At 43.4% G+C, this 22783-nt stretch overlaps 1 protein-coding gene across 5 annotated transcripts in view; it reads right to left on the reverse strand.

Moving 5' to 3' along the window:
* Positions 1–22783, reverse strand: part of KIFAP3 (kinesin associated protein 3) — a 97765-nt gene that overhangs the window by 37336 nt on the left and 37646 nt on the right. For 4 of the 5 annotated variants that reach the window (XM_075936983.1, XM_075936982.1, XM_075936984.1 and 1 more), the window contains 7 exons: positions 17271–17371; positions 12733–12841; positions 10426–10538; positions 9463–9628; positions 9099–9224; positions 8593–8691; positions 7138–7223 (listed from right to left, as the gene is read on the reverse strand). In XM_075936983.1, the coding sequence (XP_075793098.1) occupies positions 7138–7223; positions 8593–8691; positions 9099–9224; positions 9463–9628; positions 10426–10538; positions 12733–12841; positions 17271–17371 (800 nt within the window). The remainder of the gene's footprint in view (positions 1–7137; positions 7224–8592; positions 8692–9098; positions 9225–9462; positions 9629–10425; positions 10539–12732; positions 12842–17270; positions 17372–22783) is intronic. The other variant, XM_075936986.1, reaches the window with a different exon arrangement.

Raw genomic sequence — 22783 nt, forward strand, 5'->3', positions numbered from 1 at the left:
ATACAAATACATTGAATAGGACGGATCCCAGAAAAAACCTGTGAGAAACACCACTATTTTACTCAATACTGAAAACTGACTATTTATGCCTACTGTTTGTTTCCTGTCTTTTAACCAGTACCAATTCATGAGAAAACCTCTTTTATACCACAGCAGCTTACTTTGCTTAAGAACCTTTGGTGAGGGACCTTGTCAAAGGCTCTCTGAAAATCTATGTACACTATATCTACTGGATCCCCCTCGTCCACATGCTTGCTCACCCCTTCAGAGAACTCTAGCAGATTGGTGAGGCATGATTTCCTTGTACAAAACACAAGTTGACTCTTCCCCAACAATTTATTTTCATCTACGTGTCTGACAATATTATTCTTCTCCGGAGTTTCAACAATTTGCTTGGTACTGAAGTCAGATTTACTGGCCTGTAGTTGCTGGGATCACCTCTAGAGCCCTTTTTAAAAAATTGGCACTATGTTAACTATCTTGCACTCATTTGATACAGAAATTGATTTAAATATGTTCTAGACCATTGTTTGTAGTTCTGCAATTTCATGTTGGAGTCCCTTCAGAACTCCTGGGTGAATGCCACCCGGTCTTGTTGATTTATTACTGTTTAATTTCTCAATCTGTTCCAAAATGACCTCTAATGATACCTCAACATCTTCTAACGACACCTCAATCAGTGCAACATGCAGTAAATGTAAATTAGATGTTGGAAAGAAAGCATCTGTTTTAAGTCTGAGCACAAGCTCTCCCCCATCCTTCCTTAAATGATCCTCTAAGATGGTCCTTAGAGGAACAAACCAACGATAAACACTTTCAAAGCAATAGGCAAAAGTCATATATGAGAACACGCGCTTGGCATTTAATTAAAAATGAACTGCGTACCTAAACAAATAGCATTGAGCAAATAAAGATCCCAGCTGCTATAGGAACTAGCTGAAAGGGAGAAGTATGCAGCAATTTCTGCCCTATTTTGTTTTACCTGTGTTCAAGGAAAAGCACTGTAATCAGAACGTTAGAGACAAGCCAGAAAACTAACAGGACTTAGCTGCTAGCAGAAATAACCACTATAGTTAAGTTTGTCTGACGGTTTCTATTCTAATCCCCGGTTTTCAGTCTAAACGGAAACTGAAAACCAAAATTGCCTCTCCATTAGGATGTGTCCCAGGCTAAATTCAGAGGGCTGGGACAGATGTGAATCACTGGCTATATGTGAGGATAGAGACAGAGAATCCAGGGTGCTTGGTCTGCACCCTTATTCTCATACTAGTAGCTGAAAGTCTGTACTGTCGCACAAGTGCCGTTTGTAAAGTCACATGCATAAAAAAGCCAAAAATGGTTAAGAACTTAAAAACTGGCCAGTAACAGACTAAATCCTACCAATGATTGAACCTGGTAATATTCTAAACAGAAAGAGCTCTCAAGCCATGCTTTCAACTATTTCCACTGCTTCATTATAACTCCAAGATATTTTAGGCTTCGGAGTGAGGTTTAGAGTTACACGTGCTGGTTGTGTTGTTTCATGTCTGGGTATGTGTCTTCTGGAAGATGTGTTGATTTGTGTGGGCGTAGTGGGGCTCGCTGGTGTGGCAGATGGTCAAGTTATCCTCCATCTGTGCCGTCTCCCTCTACAACCAATGCAACTGTTGTAGAGGGGCTGATTGGTTGAGCTGCTTCTGATAGCACAATGGTCTAGGACATCCCAATTCCTTTTCCTGGGCCCTCCCCACTGTGACCCATCATCACAGGCAGGTCACAGCCTCCCAGGACACCCCCTCTCTGTACCCACCACCAAACCAGCAGCATATCATCAGGGAGTTGCAAGCCTAACAATGCATAAGTGGTCAGAGATAAGACGGATTCCATCAGTGAAGCTCTTAACACTTCTCCCCAAGGAGGTCCAACCATTTTTCGTGCCATTTCCCGGCCTGTTGGAGGGAGAGAGACATAGGGAAGAGCAGGTTGACTGGCTTGATGAGCAAAGGCAGGAATTCCCCCCGGATCCAATACTGCACCTTGTACCGAAAGAGGCGGGAAGAGCAGGAACCAAAGCAGCAGGCACTAACATTAATCTCCCTTGAGACTAAATTCACGCTCTAACCAAAGCCCTCACCAGATGCCTACAGTCTGTGCTTCCTTGGTTCCCAGCAAGTTCTCAATGGGTCTAGCGGGAATGCTTGTCTCTATTCTTATGCAGCTCCGGCTCCAAATCCCGAAGTATTTTGAAACCATTCCTGCAGCTTCTTAGACTCATTTGGGATCTGATATGGTGGACTGGCCCTCGGTTCAAAGACAGCTGTCAGAAAAACTGACCAGATAAGGTGGAAGGGAAGAAATTGAGTGGACTGAAATATCGACCTTAACACAAAAAACGAAGAGAGAGAACAAAGAAGAAAACAATGTAATTAGAATGCCCAAGTAGACCGAGGAAGAGAAAAGGAGGCGGAGCCTGACAGTTCAGAGACCTCTCTCTTTAGTGATGGAAAAGTTACCGGTATAGGTGGAGCCCACTGACCTTTAAACACTGATCTGTTTGATGCTATGAGTGAGCGTGCAATGTGGAGCCAACTGCCGCTGCCTTCCAAAAGGGGTCAAAGCGCATGAGCTCTCAACAGTGGGGGCAGCTAAAGCAGCCAATGCTCAATGGGAAACATCGATCTATTCGTCCGAATCTGGCAGAACACACTACGCAGGGAACGGACCTCAGTCCCCGTACTGAGACGGCCATTGTGTGTCCAGGTTAGGGGGTTCTTAGCTCTCTCACCAGGACTCAGCACCACATCCAGAATACTGAAGCGATTCAAGAACAGCCAGAAACTCGTTTTCTTGTTGCTGACAGAGGCTATTGGCGTCCTCCAGTGCAGATTGCCCATATGACTCCATGGTACATACTGTACTAAAGCAACACATCTGTTTCAATTCACCAACGGCGGAATCAAGCCAAACTGCATTAAACAAATCATCACTAGTGTAACTTTTCCATAATTTCTGTGACAATTACTTTACCGCAGAAAGCATATTCCCCCCAAGGCTTGCAAGGCCTCTAGCTTTCCTCAATGTTGTTTCAATCACATTACGTGCAGCTTCTTGATGACTGAAAAACGTGTTTCTCTCTTTAAAAATAAATTAGTTTTAAGTAGCAAAAATCTCTCCCCGCATTTATTTTCTGATTTCTCATCGTTATAGCAACTTGCTTATGTTAAATATATGTGGGCAAAAAGTCTGCAAAATTATTTAATTACTTTGTTGTTTTCATTGTTATGAGCTACCCCAGCCCCTCCTAGGTTCTAGCAGTGCAAGCAAACCGCATAACCAAGCACGTGCAACGCTGAACTGGCTGGGTAGCTTCATGGGCTGCGCCATCATGGATTCTGATCTGGGAAGTGAATCCTATCAGGACCACTAATGTTTTGGCCCCTGCAGCTTCATTACTGAGGAAACGATCTATGTAGGATCTCACATCACTTCTAACTGGCAAAGTGGCAAGTGTTGGAGAACAAGGGGAGCAGAGAGTTCTAACAATATATACCAGTAAGACCAATTCCTCCATGTGTGGCAACCTTCTGACCACAGCAGGCAATGGGAGCTGGAGAAGATTCCTGCCGTTCATGTATTCATGCCTGATAGTGAGAAAGAAGCTATTTGCATATATATTTGCATGTCTACGCAACCACATTTAAGTTGCGGCCCTCGGCACGTGCTGGGAGTATCATTGTGGCCCCCAGAGCTTCCAAAGTTGAGTAGCCCTGGTCTACACCATGCTATGTCAATAGGAGAAGCTCTTCCGGAGACACAGCTTCTACTTCTTGGGGAGGTGAAGTACTGAAGTCGAGAGGAGAATAATTTCACACCAACTTATTGCATCTTCACCAGACCCACTGAATCAAAGCCCACTGCCCAGATCACAGCAGGGCCGATTTAGCCCATAGTGTAGACGAACCCTTAACATAAAGCTTCTAGAGCACTCGAAATGCCTTCTGCGAAATCAGAGTATTGGTACAAGAGGGATCCAAGACTGGACGTCATGGCTGTGCTAATGGAGATGTGCTTACATGGAGATGTGACCTGGTCAGTGAGCAGAAGTCAATGTACATTGGGACACAAGACTTTCCTGCAGGTGCACTGATCTAGCTTAATTGGAGCCTGTGGGAAGAACAAATGAGATTTTCAAGAACAATGATCCTAGAAAAGAGCACCCGAGCACATGCTCGAAAAACAATGGACAAAGCTATTAGCTTTAAGGATCTTACATTCTGTCTCCAACAAGTTGCAAGCCTTGTTCTGCCAATCCTGGGAACTACCGAAGGTCTCCAGGTAGGGGATAGGTGCCTAAGCAGGAAAGGACTCCTCCCTTAGGCGTAGAAGAGAAAACAGGCTTGCATGTAAAGGAAACATATAGTGCCAGCCAGAGGATAACAGTCTCAGGCTGATGGACTTCGACAAGAAGCTTAGCTCTCCCAGGATCCCCATGCGGAAGATCACTGAACACTGCTACGCTAGAAATGCATCTAGTCTGTTTTATTCCCCAACGGGTTTTGTTTTAAGAGGGCTGTTGGCCCCTCAGGACTACTGTTATTGCTCCTGGTGAGGGCAGAACTGCAGAGTCTAAGCCTAAGTCTGGCCTGCTGAAGTAAACATGGTTGCTACACAGGGGCCAGTCTGTAAGTAGGAAAATTGGAACAATGACTGCTTGAGGAGAGGCACAGCACTCAGAAACAATGAGACCAGGAACAGTGATACGGTGCATGACGATCGCTGGCCTATATTTGGTGCTTAGCAGCTAAGCAAAAGGACTAACTGAACTCAAGACTCTTGCTTCTGGTGCTAACATGGAAGCTTTCCTGTCCCCATCCTTTTTTTTTTTTAAGGCTAACATTTTTAAAAGCATGACACGTATTGTACAGGTTGGACCTCCCTGGTCCAACACCTTTGGGACCTGAATGGTCCTGGATGAGAAATTTTGCCAGACCAGGGAGGTCATATCTGGCCCCCCTGCTACTATCCCCCCCAGCCATGGGCCAGCCGCCAGCCTCCTGGCCAGTTCCCCACCTCACTCCCACTGGGCAGCCCTGCTGCCCTGTCAGTCCCCCAAGCCCTCGCTAAGCTAGGCAGCCCAGTTCCAGCCCAGCTCCCTGTGCAGCACTCTGGTCCCGGTACATCCATGGTTCCACAGATGTTGCTGGACTAGGAGGTCCCGGTTAAGAGAGGTTCAACCTGTAGAAAAATCTGATCTACAGGAGCATATGCTGTCATTTTTCCAATATCTACCATCCTTTGATTGGCAGGTAGCCTCAGTTATATGAAAATTATTGTTCCTGATGTCCATTTTACTTCAGCCCCTTATTAAAAATTCCCCGGCAGGTCGCCTTCTTGTAGGAATAGGGTCTTACAGCTAAACTGAGATCACTGAGGCCTTTGCCAGAATCCCCTTGCATATTCAGAGAGGTCTGGAACGCAAGGAAAGAACATGTCAAACAACACAGGCCGACTGGCAAACATTGCAGACAGCAGAACAACAATGATCTTATCTGGAACAATGTGGACATGGCGGTCTCTCACATTTTCCTTGAGGTTTTCCATTTAAGTAATCTTCAACAATGCAAGACGAGAAACATTTCAATACTGGAGAACCTCCCCTCGCGGCCAAAACTTCTTCTACCAAAAACGTCTAATGCGCCCAGTGGGGCTCTGTCTCACTACACTAATATTTTTTCCCTTGGTAGATTAACTCATGAGCATTTTACACACAGGATTCAGGTGATAGGATAGTGCAAATTCATCACAGATGAAATCCTGGCTCTACTGAAAGTCAATGGCAAAACTTCCATTGACTTCAACAAAGCCAGCATTTCAGACCATCTCTCTGCATGAAACACAAGCAAAACTTATAAGGCAATCAATACAACATACCAATGCATACACATAGAAAACAATAGTACTAATATTTTGCACTTCTCTAGGGCACATTTCAGCTAAGCATTTGTGCATGGCTATTACATAAAAATAAAATAGAAAATGTAAGCTTTAAGAGCAAGTAAGCTTCTGTAGTACAGCCTCTTACCGACTTACGAACCGGTTACGGACTAAGCAATTGGTCCTAACTCAGTTTGTTCGTAAGTTGGACCCCATAAAGATACACACGACCAAGCTGTTCGTAAGCGCGGATCGCGTTCGTAACTCGGGGTCCCCCATTTACAACAGCTTTGGTCATAACTGCGAATGGTCGTAAGTTGACCGTTCACAACTCAGGGACCGGCTGTATATAGTTTTCAACTGAGGAAGACACAGGAAAGAAATAAGGAAAAGGCCTATTCAAACAGGAGACTAGTCCAACCAAAATTTTCAATACTACTCTCCAAATTCTCAGGTAGGTTCCGTTCAGCTACAATTCACTTTGCACGACCACGAGAGTACATTCAAACTACACCATTCATGCAATGGATCCCAAAGCTTGCTGTATAGGGGAATTACTTCATCCACTACAGAAATATAGATGATATTTCAAAGGGGATGACGACTGCTGAATCTATCTGAATTTGCCAAGAGGATTTAGGAAGCTGAAAAGTAATTGCCTGAAAAGGAATATGGTCAGAAAGCTCCTGTTCTTGATCCCAAGTAGGGATGTAAAATCACGTTTAAAATGTCAACCAGTTAAACTACATGTTTAACTGGTTAACCTAACCACAGGATGGTGGGCCCGACCACAGGTGGGGGGCTGCTCCAACCGGGCTGGGCAGGGCACAATGCCCAAGGATATGAGGGAGGCTGCTCTGACCTAGCTGAGTGCCAGTTAACTGGTTCTCCTGGTAAGCATGCATCCCTAAGCCCGACCACAGAAGTTTTATATAAAGTCCATCTAGTACATTATCGTAGGATTTAAAAAAATTTGTGTGTAATCTGTTATTAACCCGCATTGTTTTTTAAGAATGTGTGAGATTTTGAAGGTGGAAATTTAGAAACCGACCAGTATAACATGACTTTTGCCAAGAAAATGCTACTTCCTCTCATGTAATAAAAGTGTATGTTTGTTTTACAAATATTTTCGCGCAACAAGTCAGTGTTTAATAAAGCTATTTCAGAATGCAAACCACTCACATTCAAACAGGCTCTTCGAATGGACAAAGAAACTCAACCTACCGCTATAATATCCAGTGTGTTGTCACAGACTTTGCGGATCTCCGCATTTTTGTCATGCATCAGGTCTATCAGATATGCTGGAGCCTCTGGGGAGAAATGGTTAAGGATGCAATGCTGGTTTCAACCACAGGTTTGGAGTCTTCCAACGGCCACGAGGAACTGAATATCACACTGGGGAATATCTACAGCATGCGAAAGCTCAGAATTTTTTTTAGTGGTTCATGTGCTAAGTAGAGAGATATACACGTACAATTCTAATGGAAAATAATATACATTTCTTTTATTAAGAATATATTCTCTATATGCCATGGGAAATGCTGCCATTCGGAGATCTTTACACCTTACATGTTGCTCAATTTGTCGAATTGCTGTGGCATAGCTTAGTATATTTTCAAACCCTTAAAGAATCTATAACATTTAAAGACTGATTTGCAAATTATTTATCCTAAGGAAGAACATTCAATTGGCACATGTGCTCATGGCACAGACTACAGTATTTTAAAAGTCTGATCTTACGTGGACAAATGGGGTGCTATTCAAATTGTATTTTTTGTGGCTCTGTAGATAGAAAGCATGTGAGCTTTTCTTAACAAAAACTAAGAGTGGAGGTATTTGAATCAATTAGATTACCAGTGTATTTGAATTTAAGATTAAGGAAATGAAGGATGAAGTATAAACTAAGCAGCCTTCTAAATGCCATGGTGGGGTGTAGGTAACAGCAGCAGAAAAGAGGAGGTAGAAGGGGTGATAAAGACTAGCTGTTGTGATGACAACAGGGTAAGAAAAAGTTGACAATGAATTGTTCATGAAGCTACAGTAGAAGTGAGAGATCGGTACCCACCATGCTTTCTGGAACAAGCCAGACGCTGTTTTATTTAGAATTTTCAGAGAAGCCAAAGTTAGTTCTGCCTGCCCGTCAACATCCCCTCTAATTTTTTTCCATCTATGGGCAGAATAAATTTTGTTATGTGCACCCAGGCATATATGGATGTGCACAAGTTTTTGTGTCTTACAAAATCAAAATGAAGAGATCACGTAGGAAATGTAGTTGAGTTCCTTTGGATCCAAACCCTCAGCCTCTTGATGAGGCAAAGCTAAAGCTACAGAGCCACCCACAGCTGGCAGATGCGGTTACCCGTGGATATAAAGCAGATATCCGCAAATCTGGGAGGTTCTACATACAAAATTTGTATCTAAATACAAAATGTGTGGATGCAGATACCTGCGGCTATAAAGCGGATATCCACACATTTGCAGGACTCTACCAGTATAACCTTTATACTGCACTGCTCCCATGGTCCCTATATACCTATCTAATGTCTATAGTATTCAGCCACTGTTTCAACTCAGACCAATAGTAGTTTATAAAACCATAGCAAAGCTTTGACACACAAAATTCTAATTGCAGCAAGTTAAGTACTGCAATTCTAAACCATCTGGTTTTTAAGAGGATACGGGTCTCCTTGATGATGACATCTCTGGTGGCTTGGTGGAAGACCATCTGGTAAAAGACATAGATGATTTGGCAGACAAACTCATCATCTTCCTGCTGAGCTGCAAAAAGGAAAAAAAAGTATTTCCTCACATCGCCAAGACAGAGCGCTTTGCCGTTGTACATTAATGTCCCAAGAGGGGCGCTGGGTTCTCAGGGGATGCATTTTTCTAGTGGCTTATGTCTAATGGACCCCAACTCCCCCCGCCAGTGCGCACAGAAGTGTTATGGCCTAATCCAACCTCCAGCAGAGTCAATCGAAAGACTCTCATGGACGTCAGCAAGAATTGATTAGAATGTGAGCAGCGCAGGGTGAGTGAGCTTTCTGCTAGTAATGGAAGGACAGTTCTGTAGTTTCATTAGAGACGACCTACTTCTATCCTGCAGGCTATCAGAATGAATTGTGCCACCTCGATCTGTTGGAAACAATAGATGAAAATGAGACCTGGAATAAATTCAGTCAATATACCATTGAGAAGTTCAATGAGTGCTGGAATAATTCCAGATTTGGCCAACATAGCAGCACAGGAGTCATCCATCGATACCGTTCCAATCATGATCACCACTTCCAAGACGAGGTCATCTTCTGCAGAGCCTGGGAACCAGAACAGCACAGAGCTGGGTAGTTAAGAAAACACTTGGATGAATCCTTGAACGTTCTCATTACTTATACATAACTCTCGTTTTCAACACACTAACATTAGGCTAATACCTACATCCAAAAGAAACTACGGAAGCAAATCAATACTGCAATAGGACAACAACATGATAGCAAACGTTACTACGATCAGAAAACAGATCATCACGGGAGACTAACCACTCTGAGTACAGACCTGGTTTTAGTTTATCCTTGAGGTATGGAACCAGTTTGTACTCTTTCAACACAAGCTCCCAGTCCAGGTCAGGTAAGGTCAGATTAGCTAGTGTTCCCAGGCATTCTATCACAAATTCTTCTTCTTCATCATTAGAGATCTGAGCTGCTAAGTCACCAACATAATCCTAAGAAAAATACATCGGATGGTAATTAGTAAAAGTACTGCACATGAACGGCATGTGGTCTTGAAAGGTTCCTAACTCAGTCAAAGCAAAGCGGTTTTTCACCAGGACATTCAAAAGGCGCATCTCCTGAAGGAGGACTACTTTGAAGCCAAATATAACTCAACGGGTTGCCCCGGATATGGGGGCATATTCCACTGGGGACAAAGTCCCGGCTGGGACCTACTTAACAGATACTTAGCATGACGTACAAATGCAAATGGATAATGTCAACGATAAGAAACCACAAGTCCTGGCATTCCAACTGACCACCTCAGGCAGAAAGGAACTGAGAGGGTGTGGGGTTAGCAGTGCTTGATATACCAACACGAGCACAGCACTCAAGGGGGCAACACAGCCAGCCCTAGGGTCAGACTCCGACTACGGCAAAAGTCCCCAATGACCGACAATGGAATCAACACGAGGAAGCACTCAAAGAAGAACAAGGTTTAGGGCTAGGGCTAACTGCCAATGGTTTTTGTGATGCATATACTTGCACGGTTTTGTACCACTGACCTAGATGTCAAAAAGGTTCTATATGGAAAACAAACCACCACTCCCTTGAGGCATCTAGAACCCCTTTAAAATGCCAATTGAACCAGATTTATAAAGCAGAGATGAAGTAACACATGAAACTCAAAAAAAGTCTAAAACTGTTTGTAAAAGATGAACGCAAACCCATCCCTCCAGATGCAGGAGGAGCACCCACCTCCCCAATGCAAAGGAATAGAGGGCACTGAGAACGTAGAACGAGTGCTTACAATAAACAGGTTTTTGGTTGGCTCATCATGTTGGGAAATGTTCCTGATCATCTTCATCAACAGTGGATCCTTGAACTTCAGAGCTCTCTTCATTAACAGCTTCAACCCATTTCCTGGAAAGAAAATGGTATGTAGCAAATCTCCTAGATCACATTAAAGCTAGAATCAGGCATTTTGCTCCAAAAAGAAACAATTCGCATTTCTTTCTTATTAACAAGGATTGAAAGGCAAAGGGAAATAACCCAGACAAAGCAGAAACGATTTCCTTTCCCAGTCATAATTGGCAGGACAAATTTCACTCGAATAAACTCCAAGACAAAATATAAACAAGTATATAATTTAAAACAAATATATCAATTATTCAACATTAGAGCTCATCACTATAGCAGAAAAATGAACTAAGTAGTTCAGTTATCAACTATAACTCTGATAAAAGCAACTTACCTGCTAAATCTCAACCTCTACCACCAGTATGACTACTCGAATTCTACGTAGCCATCCCAAACTCCTAAACTCTTAATTTCCATGTCAAATTCTCTAAAAATGTCTGTGCATCTCAATGCAGGCAGCTGGAGGAGCTACAAGTCTGCATAGGCTTCTTGCAAAGGTATTTTAAATAGCAGGTACTCATATACAACAGCCACATCGCCCAGCGGAGCTGACAATGGTTATAAACAAAAGGATTCATACCGTACACTGGAATATAACAAAGGATAGGTCTGATATGTCAGAACAAATCAGCAATGAAAGATGATTATGTAGCAGCAGAAATCCTGTTTTCATAAAAAAACATCCCCAATCAGAAAAATGCAATACGTATACAAAGTTGCGTCTAAGTTGGCGAAAAATTATTACATTTCTCATGGCTATAATTCTAAAAGGGAATTCTGTAAAACTGGCCTTATTGTACTTCTTGGTTGTCTTTTGCCGATTCCAAACCAAATAGGCTCAGCCCGCAAGTAAAAGAGAGGTTGTTCTCTCTGATCCCTACCAACTCAGTCTGAGTTCTGGGGATCAAACTGGGATCTTCCCTTCTCATGCATCCTCATCACGAAAAACCATCCTGCAAACTAAATTATTCCCTCAGTGATACTTGTGCAAGTCCACTATGTGGTTTGCACATGTATAACTAACTGGAATTTAGTAAAAACAGAGTTGTTAAAAAAAAACAACCCAGAATCCAGCTTACTCCATTTTAGAGGAGACAGCGTTGAAGTTATAAAGGACTAAAAAGCTATTTTAAAAATTCTGTTCAACTGCAAGTGACAGAGTGTGATGCAGAAATCACTGGATAAATTCCATGTGCTGCACAATACAGGGGACCAGAATAAATTATTATTCCTCCTAACCTTAAAATCTATGAAACCGGTGCCACTGAAGTTAGTAGCTAGGGGTACGTCTACACTTGCCCCCTAGGGAGGCAAATGAAGCATACAGAAGTTGCTAATGAAGCACGGGATTTAAATATCCCGTGCTTGATTAGCATATTCGCGGCCAGTCGCCATTTTAAAAAGCTGGTAACCCAAATTAATTCGCCGTGTGTAGACGCAGTAGTCCAATCCAAAATCCTTCCCTCCCTCATTGCACGACTTATTTTGGGCTACCGGCTTTTTAAAATGGCGACCGGCTGTGAATATGCTAATCAAATGCGGGATATTTAAATCACGTGCTTCATTAGCAACTTTGGTATGCTTCATTTGCCTCCCTAGTTCGGACTAGGGGACAAGTGTAGACATACCCTAGGATTCCAAACACATAAAGGGAGAATAATGGTTGTTGGGAACGTGCCGTTTTTACTGTGTCATTTCAGAGAAGAGCTTCACTTTCAAGTTGTGAATCAGGGAGCTCAGGAAAAGAGAGGGCAGCTTTGGAGCAACCACATGAAAAGTAAGACTGTTCATACTAGGCAGCCTGTAAACACCAGCTTTGTGGGACAGTCTTAATATAGGCCAAACTACATATTTCCATTCAAAAAACTTAAAAGACTCTGGGCTATTAATTCATGTCTGGAAACAGAACCCCAGTTACCTGTAGGATAATTTGGGGGGGGAGGGGAGAGATGCCATAAAGAGTTACATTCATCCCACATATTACAGGTCAGGACAAGAATAAAGTTTTCAATACACTAATCAGTAATTTCGTGGATCTGTTCACCAGACAACTGGAGATACTACGGCTCGATGGGGGACAGAGTGACATTAGGAGTTGACCCAGCAGCACACATGCGGTCTCAATGTTTTCCTGTTGTCTTTAGTTGTATGCCTCTGACGTTTGCCGCTGGGGCATGAGGAGCGGCAGCACACTTACCTTCGCAGATAAGTTGCACATTTCTCTTGTTAGCAGCCAGGTTAATGCAGAAGGAAATGAGCTCCAGGTCAATGCGTTCATCAGGGAACTCAAAGAGCATCTTCATGAGCTACCAACACACATGCACGAGTCACTCTACTGTCCCGAGCACGAGAAATAAAACAGAGCAAGATTCTTAACACAGCTATGCTCATCTGAACACTTTTCCTAGTCAGGTGTCTGCATCGCTGCCAGCTTGTCACAGGGGCTCCTTTGGAAGGACTAGGGTTTGATTATTTGAGGACAGCCAGAGTTACTAACACTAAAGAACTGCCATCGCTTGGGACCCTTCTAAACTAAACGGAGTTTTTGAAATCCAGGGAAGGGAGAGGGAGACTACTGATGGGAAGGGTTACATTCCTGAGACCACTTAGCACCCCACATGGTTATTTTATTGTATAATTCTACTCTTGCTATTTTGAACAGCCTGTAACTAAATTCACTCTGATCTAGCTGCCACAATGTGTCCTTCCTGCCCTCTGCCTAAGCAGACTTACTACTGCCCCACTCCTCTGGTGGAGGAAAGCAACAACACACATTTCCCACAATCTGCCCTAATTGCTGTGATGCAGGTTAGTGACTCCAGTCAGGGGGCTGCCATTCTAGAGAGCCTGTTCCAGTGCAGTCACTGGTCTATCGCAGCTTACATATCAACCCGTGTTTTGCCCTTTTAAAATCTGTCTTACAAACAGCAAATCCAAAGTCCACTTGTCCAGCTTCACTTTTCACACCACGCTGTGGCCTTGGTTCAGTGACTCACTCGCAAGGCAGATCCGCCCCTACCACAGCACCAACCCCCAATTCCGTAGCGCATTCATCTCCCATGCGAGCACTGACGGAGCCAGACCACTGCGCTTGCCAGGCTTGTCATAATCACCAGGTAGCCCGAGGGCGAAGCTGGGTAAAACAAATGCTCTTTTCGAGATGGCAGATGGAAGGGCACTAGATGTAATGAGTACAGTAGTTCTCAGTTTGCAGCAGGGGTAGCGAAAGGAAGAAAGAACTGACTGAGCAGTTCCACTCTCGCCCCCTAGTGGTAACAATCTTGGAACGAGTAAGTCCAAGACAGAGTGAGTAGCTACTATTTATTGTGGGTTTGCACATCCTAAACTCAAAACTCTGGGCATCTGAAGAAGTGGGCTGTGCCCACGAAAGCTCATACCACCATCTACATGCTTTGTCTATAAAGTGCTACCAGAGCATTTGTTGTTTTTTAAGTTTATCCTGTACAGACTAACTCAGCTACCCCCTGAAGCTACCAAAATATATTCAGAGAAAGGGCAATGAGGAGGCATTATAAAAGCCATTGCCGATTTCCTTCTTTTCTTACATAAAAGTTAATCCGATTCCACTAGCTGATTTCAAATACTAAGATCTTTAATTTACTAAATCTATCTCGACATTCACATATTGCAAACACGAATTAACCGGCAAAGTCCCACAGAAAGATGAGCAAGTAGAGGTCATGACCTTTCAGATCCCTCCAAATTATTTACACGTATTTTAAAACAAACATTCTCTTTGCACTTATGCAAAAAATCTATGGAAATTAAATGTTGAACGTGGGGGGGGTGTCAAATTGTCATTGCTTGAGCTACTTCTCTGTAAAAAGAAACAAAACAGATCAGCTCAAAATAGTCATTTTGTATGAACTCCATGTTTCCCATTATGTCTTCATTTAATTTGATTGCTCCTCGTGCCACTTCAAAGGGGAGTGTAATTGCTGCCAAATAGGAAATATTAAAATTAAATTTGTTCTGCTTTTACTACGGCCATTGTCATCTTTTACTGATTTAACAGGAAGGCAGTAAAAAGGCTGCAGCATGTGCAGGGAAGAGGCAGTAGTGTTCAATCAGACAAGTCCCATATTGAGTATCAGATACCACAAACCCAGGACTGAAATCGCTGTGTCTAGACTCTCTGGCACCTGACTTCACTTATTTACCAGTGACCAGAGGCCAACCCCCCCAGCTCTCTACTCGCACACACCTCTGTCCAACCCCCTCCCCAAGCCGATTCAACATCTTTGAATGATTATGCCAGAACTGCACGCCTCAGGAATCTCCTCTGACCGGTTACTCCCTAACTCGGCTGTTTGAAGTGATGCTCTGGTTTCTGAACTTCAGCAGATAATGGCGGACAGGAGCAAAGGGCGCTGTCAAGAGAGGACGTTTACCAGCCTTAAACTAAAAAGAAGCATGTAGATCAAAGAGGAGCCAAGCAGGAGAACCGTGGTGGAAAACATGTGGAGAACTGAGGAGATCCTTGCACACCACTCAGTGGTAAAATATTAAATATCACAATAACATCACCGCCGAACCATGCTCTTTGATTGGCCAGGCTATTACCAATAAATGCTTTTATACACATCTGGATGGCGTTTGCACCTATTTAAACAAAACACACGTTGCTGAGGTCTAAACAAGAAAGAACTGTTAATACTCACTTCTGAGTGGTACTAGAATAACACCCATTAACTCCTGAGATTCACCAGGATGCTCACCTGAGAGAATGCAGCCCCTTTCACGCAATGTAAAACGTTCAAAGGAAAGACCTGGGCAAGCACCCCATAGGACCTGCAGCCCTTAGTGGCAGCTCTGCGGCGGTGACACTCAACCTACAATGGGGCAGGATAGGGTTGTTTTACCCTATTTGGCTCACGGTACCCATTGGGTCAGAAGAGAACCTTTTACGAAGGAGAATTCAACTCATTCATCAGCTGGCTTGTGCCGGGCTCTAGAGCTTGAATGTGGGCGAAAGGGAGCACGTTTCTCAGTGAATGGGGAGTAAATGGCATAGTCTGCCACCTTAGACGTGCACCAACAGCCCACCAGACAAATCCTGATGTGGCCTCTTGCTAAAGGAAAATGGTTGGCTCCTTTGTTTTATATTAAAACCGAGTTAAATACAGTCTGGGGAAGCGGGAGGGTGATCGGATTATCCGTATAAAATCAGGGTGTCTTGATACTTGGGATTTTTTCTTATACAGGCACCTATTACCCCTCACATGAATCCCGATTTTTCACACTTTCTATATCTGGTCACCCTACGGAGAGGGGAGTGGCATTTCGAAGGGCAAAAAGGGGAGGCAGTCACTTTAAAATGTTCATTTTCTCCACTCCCATCCCGACCTCTCCCCCTTACCAGCTCTTCCATCCAAAGTCATGCTGTAATTTGCCAGTCGGTCCTTTGTGATGAACGTCACAAAGAACCAACTGGCAAATTACAGCACAACATTGGATGAACAAGGCCTTTGGCCACAGGTTAGTACAGAAATTAACGAGCATGTTAACTCTTCATCATGGTCATGGGTGACCTTAAAGTTTTGCTGTTCTTTATGAGCCTGACAAAGAACAATGAAATTAATGAGAATCTATTTACCTCAATGGGCTTTGGAACAGGGGTTACAGGCACAACTTTGAGCAGCCAATGCCCATCAGAAAAAGCATGTTAGTTAAACATCCTTGACATTTCCACGGTCTTTAAAGCCCTAACGTGCAAAATAAAGCCCCTGGTTTTGGTGGGCGGCAATTCAAAAGTAGCGGGCTCTCGGTATCATTTGGACTTCTTAGCATACAACTTCATCCTGTAGCACACAATCAGCAGGATGTTTACATGAGTATTTTGCAACATACACTTGCTATTCCCGTCAGATCCTCCTCCCCCCTCCCCAGCCCGGACTTGGAAGAACATTACAACTTTTGCCATGAAGTACTGACAAGAAATCTTCTGAAAACTTTCCATGGCAACTTCCCATCATGGATATGTTTGATGTTAAAAAGATGTTTGGCAGGAAAGAGAACGGAGTGGTGCAATTCTAAAAAAAGATACTAGAGAGCTTTTTACACTTAGGAGATGGAGATTTGAATCCTTAACTCTAACCTTAAATCAGTACCCTGAGAAACTGACCCGCAGCTGATTAAAAGATTCAGGTCTTTTTAATGAAATTGTTCGTTTGTTCCCTATACAGTGAGAGGCACCAAGCACTCCTTAATCCAGAAGGTAGGTAAAAGGTATTTTTTTCCCCAGCTACATAGGGAATGTAATCAGAGCAGAAATAGTTCACGCAGTGATGTAGCAATTGCTTGGCTGGTTTCAAGCTCATACCCTGTAACGCTACAGACAATGAAGTTCTGATACTCAAAATGGGACTGGAAAGGAACGTCTTTTGAAGCTACAAAAAGCAAAGCTCTCCTGGGCATGCACAGTACTTGGAGGGAACCAACTGCATCTCCCTTTAACATGGTTACTCTTCTGTTGGATTTTTTTGTGATTGCCTATATCCTTGGCAATACGCGGATGCACCTTATTTGCCAGCAGCACTGACCTATTCCTTCTAGGGAAGGAAAGGGAATATTACTAGAGGCTCATCATTATCTGACTGGGAAGATTCACTGTTGTTCCCATTACGACCTGAGGGTGTCACTGTGAGCTCTGCTACCAGGAAGGCAACAAATGGTATGGTTGGGGGGGAATGCAACTAGAAGGAAAACACATACCTGTGGTATACAGTCTGTGTAGGCAAACATCGATTTAAAGCGATCGTCCATGCTTATGTGATACAGAACACACATTGCTACCTGTCTGTAGCTTTCGTTTGCTAGGGAGAATAAAAAACACCATGAAATTGTGTGTTAACTAAAACCCCCAACACTACAGTTACTGTACATTCCCATATCTGCAGGTCTAAACTTTTAATTAAGATTACTACGATACTACTTTTTACATTCTCTGTTGCTTTAACAATTTTTGTATTAAAATGTGTGAGATGCACTGGTGTTAGCGAAAGATGCGGGACTGACAGCCCAGAGGACAGATCCACAGATCTTACACAGCATGGGCAGCAGCAGCGCCAGCTTCCTCATCCCAACTATTCAGGGACCGACATTCAATGCCTTAAAGGGGAGATCAGCCTCAGAGGCCCATCCAAACACTCTCTCTGCTAAAAATGTCAGCAAAGGAACAAATTACGGCCAGTTAGGCTGTAGATGCGGGTGCCAAGCTGACACAACTTTTCTTTCCCCACATAAACAACACTGTAAGAGAGTTTTCTACCAGTGCTGGAAATAAAAGAACATCATAGATGAACGTCTTCAGTGAAAGGGGAAATATTCTGGCGTTCCTGTGCTATTTAAGCCTTTGCAAGGTGCAGGAAGGCAACTCAACAGAGTTTAGATAAACAAGCACCACAGAAGACTCACAGAACACACCCCAAAAAGAAAAGAGCTCGGTGTTTTTGCACTGACTGGTGACATTTTGGAGATCACCCAGAGCAGTAAGAGATTCCATCACTGCCTGCCTGGTGGCTTTCAGAGCCTTCATGGTATGCTGCTATGGCTCACAACTCTGATACCAGTAGCCCGCCTACGAGCATGCGGTTTCACACTGGCTTAGTTACTCCTTCTGGTCCCGAGTCTCCCCAGGTTTCTAACTACCAGACACTTGGACTGTTCCCATTTGATTCATCACTTCAGAAGGGATGAAAGCAGCCCTTAATTATCAGTTCATTTTGAGAGACGGATGGTGTGCACACCAGAGACCGCCATCACTTCAAACTCCTCTTTGAACAGGGTTTATGGAGGATGCGGGGGGCTCCCCCCCTTTCTTATAGACTAGGTTAATTCTTGGTTACACAGTGCAGGGGAAATTCCCTCCTTCCTTAAGAGTCCAGGACAGAGGTTCTCTTTCCAGTTTTGCTACAATTGCAACGTTCTCTACACATATCCAATACATGCATCCAGTTACAACCAGAACTTGCATCTAGATCTCCTAATGGCCGTTCAGGTCAGAAAATTACAAGCTTTTCTAAAAGACTTTATTGGGCGTATCGTTATGCACAAACAACCTTGTATACGACCCCTGGATTCAAGTGCTTATTCTGTGGGGTGCAGAACCCCACTTCTAGACCCTGACTGGCACAATGGGAGACATATTTTATCAAATGTAATGCTGGTGATAGGTGGGATTCATGCACTTATCTGAACACTCCTATGGACTGAATCAGAGTACATAGCAGCCACCACTGTGAAGTCAGCATTTGCCTGCAATTACCACACAAGGTGATTTGAAATGACACATTTCCCCCATGTAACATCTTGGCAATGTGTTGATGTTTTCAGACAACCATCGTAGTGAAACTCCTCCCACTAAGTGACATTAGAGGAGACCAGGACCCTCATCACATCAAAATGTTGTTCCTCTGCTTAATTATTTACCCTGAAGCAGCATATGTATAACTGCCATTACTTTTAAGATTAATTTATAAAAACAAAATGAAACGGTCAGAAGTTGCTTTAACAAACTCGCCATTTGCCAAGAGACGCTGTGTTTTTTGCGCTGCTAAGCATAAGGGGAATTTGATCTCTCAGATACCGCTGGGAGATAATTTAGCAACAGCTGTCCTACCTTGCAACCTCTGGCCCATATAGAAACAGACCTTTTCTATAGCAACTGGGGAAAGAAACATGCCCAGCTTTGGAAATCGTTCTAATGCTAAGATAATAGACTGAATATGTAAAAGATGTAACCTCTGCCATTTTTAAACAAACATTGCCATTTTTTCCACTCCAATTTTATTTTTCTTTTGTAGGGACTCTACATACCTCACCAACCCGCTTCCAGAGAGTGAAATTGTAAAGCCAACTACAATGTGAAGGAAGATACAAACTGCTATAGATATAGCTAGAGGCTTTACAAAGAGTGAGTCATGCCCTCAAATCTCAGGGAATTGGGATAAGGAGTTGTTTACATTGGTCTGAGAACTTCCTTCCCCAAGTCTGCTTGGAGTCAGATGCCCGGCCTGTGCCTTCTTGGTCATACAGGAACATCCCCGCCCCCTCCCCCAAGAGACGCAGAAGAGGAAGGATGCTCTAAACAACAGTAACAAAATAAACTAGCCAGATTCTCAGCTGATGGAAACTGGCATCGCTTCACAAATGTCAGTCAATGGGTATTACCCCCACTGAGAAACTGCCACAATTATGTTCACCAAACACCACAAAGCTTTTCATTCTTGTACACAACCTTTACCCCCAGTAATCAAAATTATTACTTGGAACAAGCAGACAGTTCAACCCTTTCCTTTGAATCTCAGGTGTTAAGGTACCAGCAGCTAATTTCTAGAACACCGGATTTCAACCAGGGTTCCGCAGACGAAAGGGTCTGCAGACCACAGCTAATATTTTCTAAGAGCTCTGCACTTCTATTTGAAATTTTTTAGCTCCCTTCCAACATCTACTGAAGAAACAGCAGAATGTGATGGCAAAGGGTTTCTTAGGCTCTCAACACAGCTGGATTTAAACAAACTGGCATCAATGGTGCACAGAGTTTTCTTACCAAGCCTACTGAGCACTTCAAGTAATATGGGATCCAGCTTCTCCACTTGAGTTGAAAGTTTCTACGGTGCTATATAAGGCCCAATGCACGTGATACAGAAAAATTCACAAGACACACGGAGGTGGTAACACTACGCTGAAATACAAGAAGATTTATGGAATGCGTAATAAGGATCTTGACGTTGTGGGAGAGGGAAGGGGGAAAGAAATAAAAAACTAAGCACCACCATCGTACATTCTATGGTTCCTTTAAACTCTGCACCAGTGGTGGCCAACCTGAGTCCCGTAGGTCACAGGGACTTGCTGGCTGCTGCTTCCATTAGCCACGGACAACAAAGAGGAATCTTTAGACATGTACTGTTCTTAAACCATTTGGCAGACTGCTCAACGATAAAAGAAAAACTTTGGGCATGATCCTACTATCTCTGATCTGCTGAACTTTAAACCAAGAAAATCTGAACTACTGGACAAAGATCCCCAAATAATCACTTGGGATGCTCTGAAATCAGAGAGACATGAACAGACTCTACATCCAAGCAACCACTGGACAGGGACTCTAATTTTTTGGCTGTACCAGAGAGATTTATTGCAAACTAGCAGAAGTTAACATCGCTGCTGTCCTCCTCATCTGCAGACTCTGAAATTGACCGTAAGGTATAGAATTAATTGTAACCGTTTAATAACTCTTTTATAATTAATAAGTCTTTAGATCGTTTACTAAAGATTGGCTGCAACAGCGTTTGGGGAGATCCCAAAGTATATTTTGATTTGAAGTGTGTGGCCACTTTCTTGGAGTTGGAAGATAAAGGATGGACATCCCCAGCCCGGCACCCTCAGGAACTGAGTGGTCCCAAACCAAGGAGTTTGCCGCACCAGGGGAGGTTAAGATTCTCCTCTTGGCTGTCAGCCTCGCTCTGGGGTGCCAGCCCCGGCCAACGGGCTGCGCTCCCTGCCACGTCGACCTTTGGGATCCGCTCCCCACTTCACCCGTCCAGCAAGGGCTCCTGGCCTCCATACCTGCTGCCGCCACCCATGGCTTCACGCCTCCCCCTGGCTGGCCTCTGCTCCCAGCCGGGCTCTCTGATCCAGCAACATCTGTGGCCGGGTCAGAGTGCCAGATTTCAGAGGTTCAACCTTTATAAGCGATTTTTGGTTTTAATAATCATTTAATCGCAGAAGTCCAGTTTTTCTGGGTGGTAAACCAGGGACAGATTGCCAAGAGGCATGTTGTGACTATGTTAATCTTGTGTAGCAATACAGGAATATTCATTTATTGCTTGTTTGATTACATCTAATTGTATTGTGGGTGTATCTGTCCTATTTTCTGTCAGTCTGTCCTGAGTTTGGCATTCTTGGCTGTGACCCATGACAGGCTCAACCAGCATATTGGCAAACATTGGAGCCGACCTTTTGCTATCTTCCCCCCCCCCCCCCCCCCCCCATGTCATTCAACACATCAACAGTCTGCAAGTTCAACATCATCAGTTTTTTTTAGTATTTGGCCAAACTCAAAGGTAGGTGGCTAAGACTCTTCAAAGGAAATGCTGAAACTGACAAGCCAGGTGCTCTCCTTGCTCAAAAGGATTTTAACTCCCTAAAATGGATACACATAGATTACAAGGCCAGAAGAACTCCTTTATAACACAGGACAGAGTCTTTCCCCGAAATAATTCCTCCTGTTTGAAGTGTCTGAGGAAAAAAAATAACGTAATGGTGATTTAAAAGTCACCCAGGAAAGATGGAGAATCATTGTTTAATTATTCCCGTTTGATTATTCTGACCACTTTTAAAATTTGTACCTCATTTACAGATTGAATTTCTCTAGCTTTAAGCTTCCAGCTATCAGATCTTGGTTACTCCTTGGTCTACCAGACTGAAGAGTCAATTATCAAAATTTGGAAGCAAATATTTATAAGCTGTGCCCCTTAACCTTCTTTTGTTAAGCTAAACAGACTGAGTGCCTTGAAGCTATCACCGTCAGGTTTGTTTGCCAGTTCTTTAATCACTCCTGTGTGAGTGACTGATCACTGTTTAACAGATTAAGCAAAAGACACCAAACGAAGCTGAGTCAATCAATTATTTGGAAAGTCTGTTGAAGACTGGCCCTCTCTTCCTAGCTCCAGAAGCCTTAAGGAACAGGGTGGGGTACATTTTCAGCTATATTTTAACACAACCCAGGGCCACACATGCAAAAGCAGGCACTGCAAAAGGACTTCCTCAATTATTCCCCCAACTGGAACAAGAAAGAAGAATCCTGCCAACAGTTTGATATAAAAATGACCAATGTCTTGGGGTTGTGCCAAGGCTGTGCCCTGCAAAGACTGGTAGTCTTGAGAATCAGGCACTTAATGACAGACGGTGGATTAGCCAAATTGCCTGAAGCCGTCAAGGCACCCATAGAAAAATAATGGCCTAGTCTTTATGGATTCCTTTGGTATTTATGGTAATAAACATGAATCATGATGAACTCATTGGATATTAAATGTGGAGGTCGTAAGTACTTTGATAGGATTTCCACAAGAATTTAGCAGTAATTAACGAAATCATTATTTGAAAGTGTTATTGAATTATCCTTAGTACTTATACAACCATTCCACAGAAATTGGTCATTCACAGCTGAGTGCAGTTAATGCCTTAACAAACCGGTCATTAACTGCCATAACTGATTTTGTGGGAAT

Source organism: Pelodiscus sinensis, chromosome 9 (genome assembly GCF_049634645.1).
Source record: "Pelodiscus sinensis isolate JC-2024 chromosome 9, ASM4963464v1, whole genome shotgun sequence".
In the NCBI taxonomy this organism is placed as follows: Eukaryota; Metazoa; Chordata; order Testudines; family Trionychidae; genus Pelodiscus; species Pelodiscus sinensis.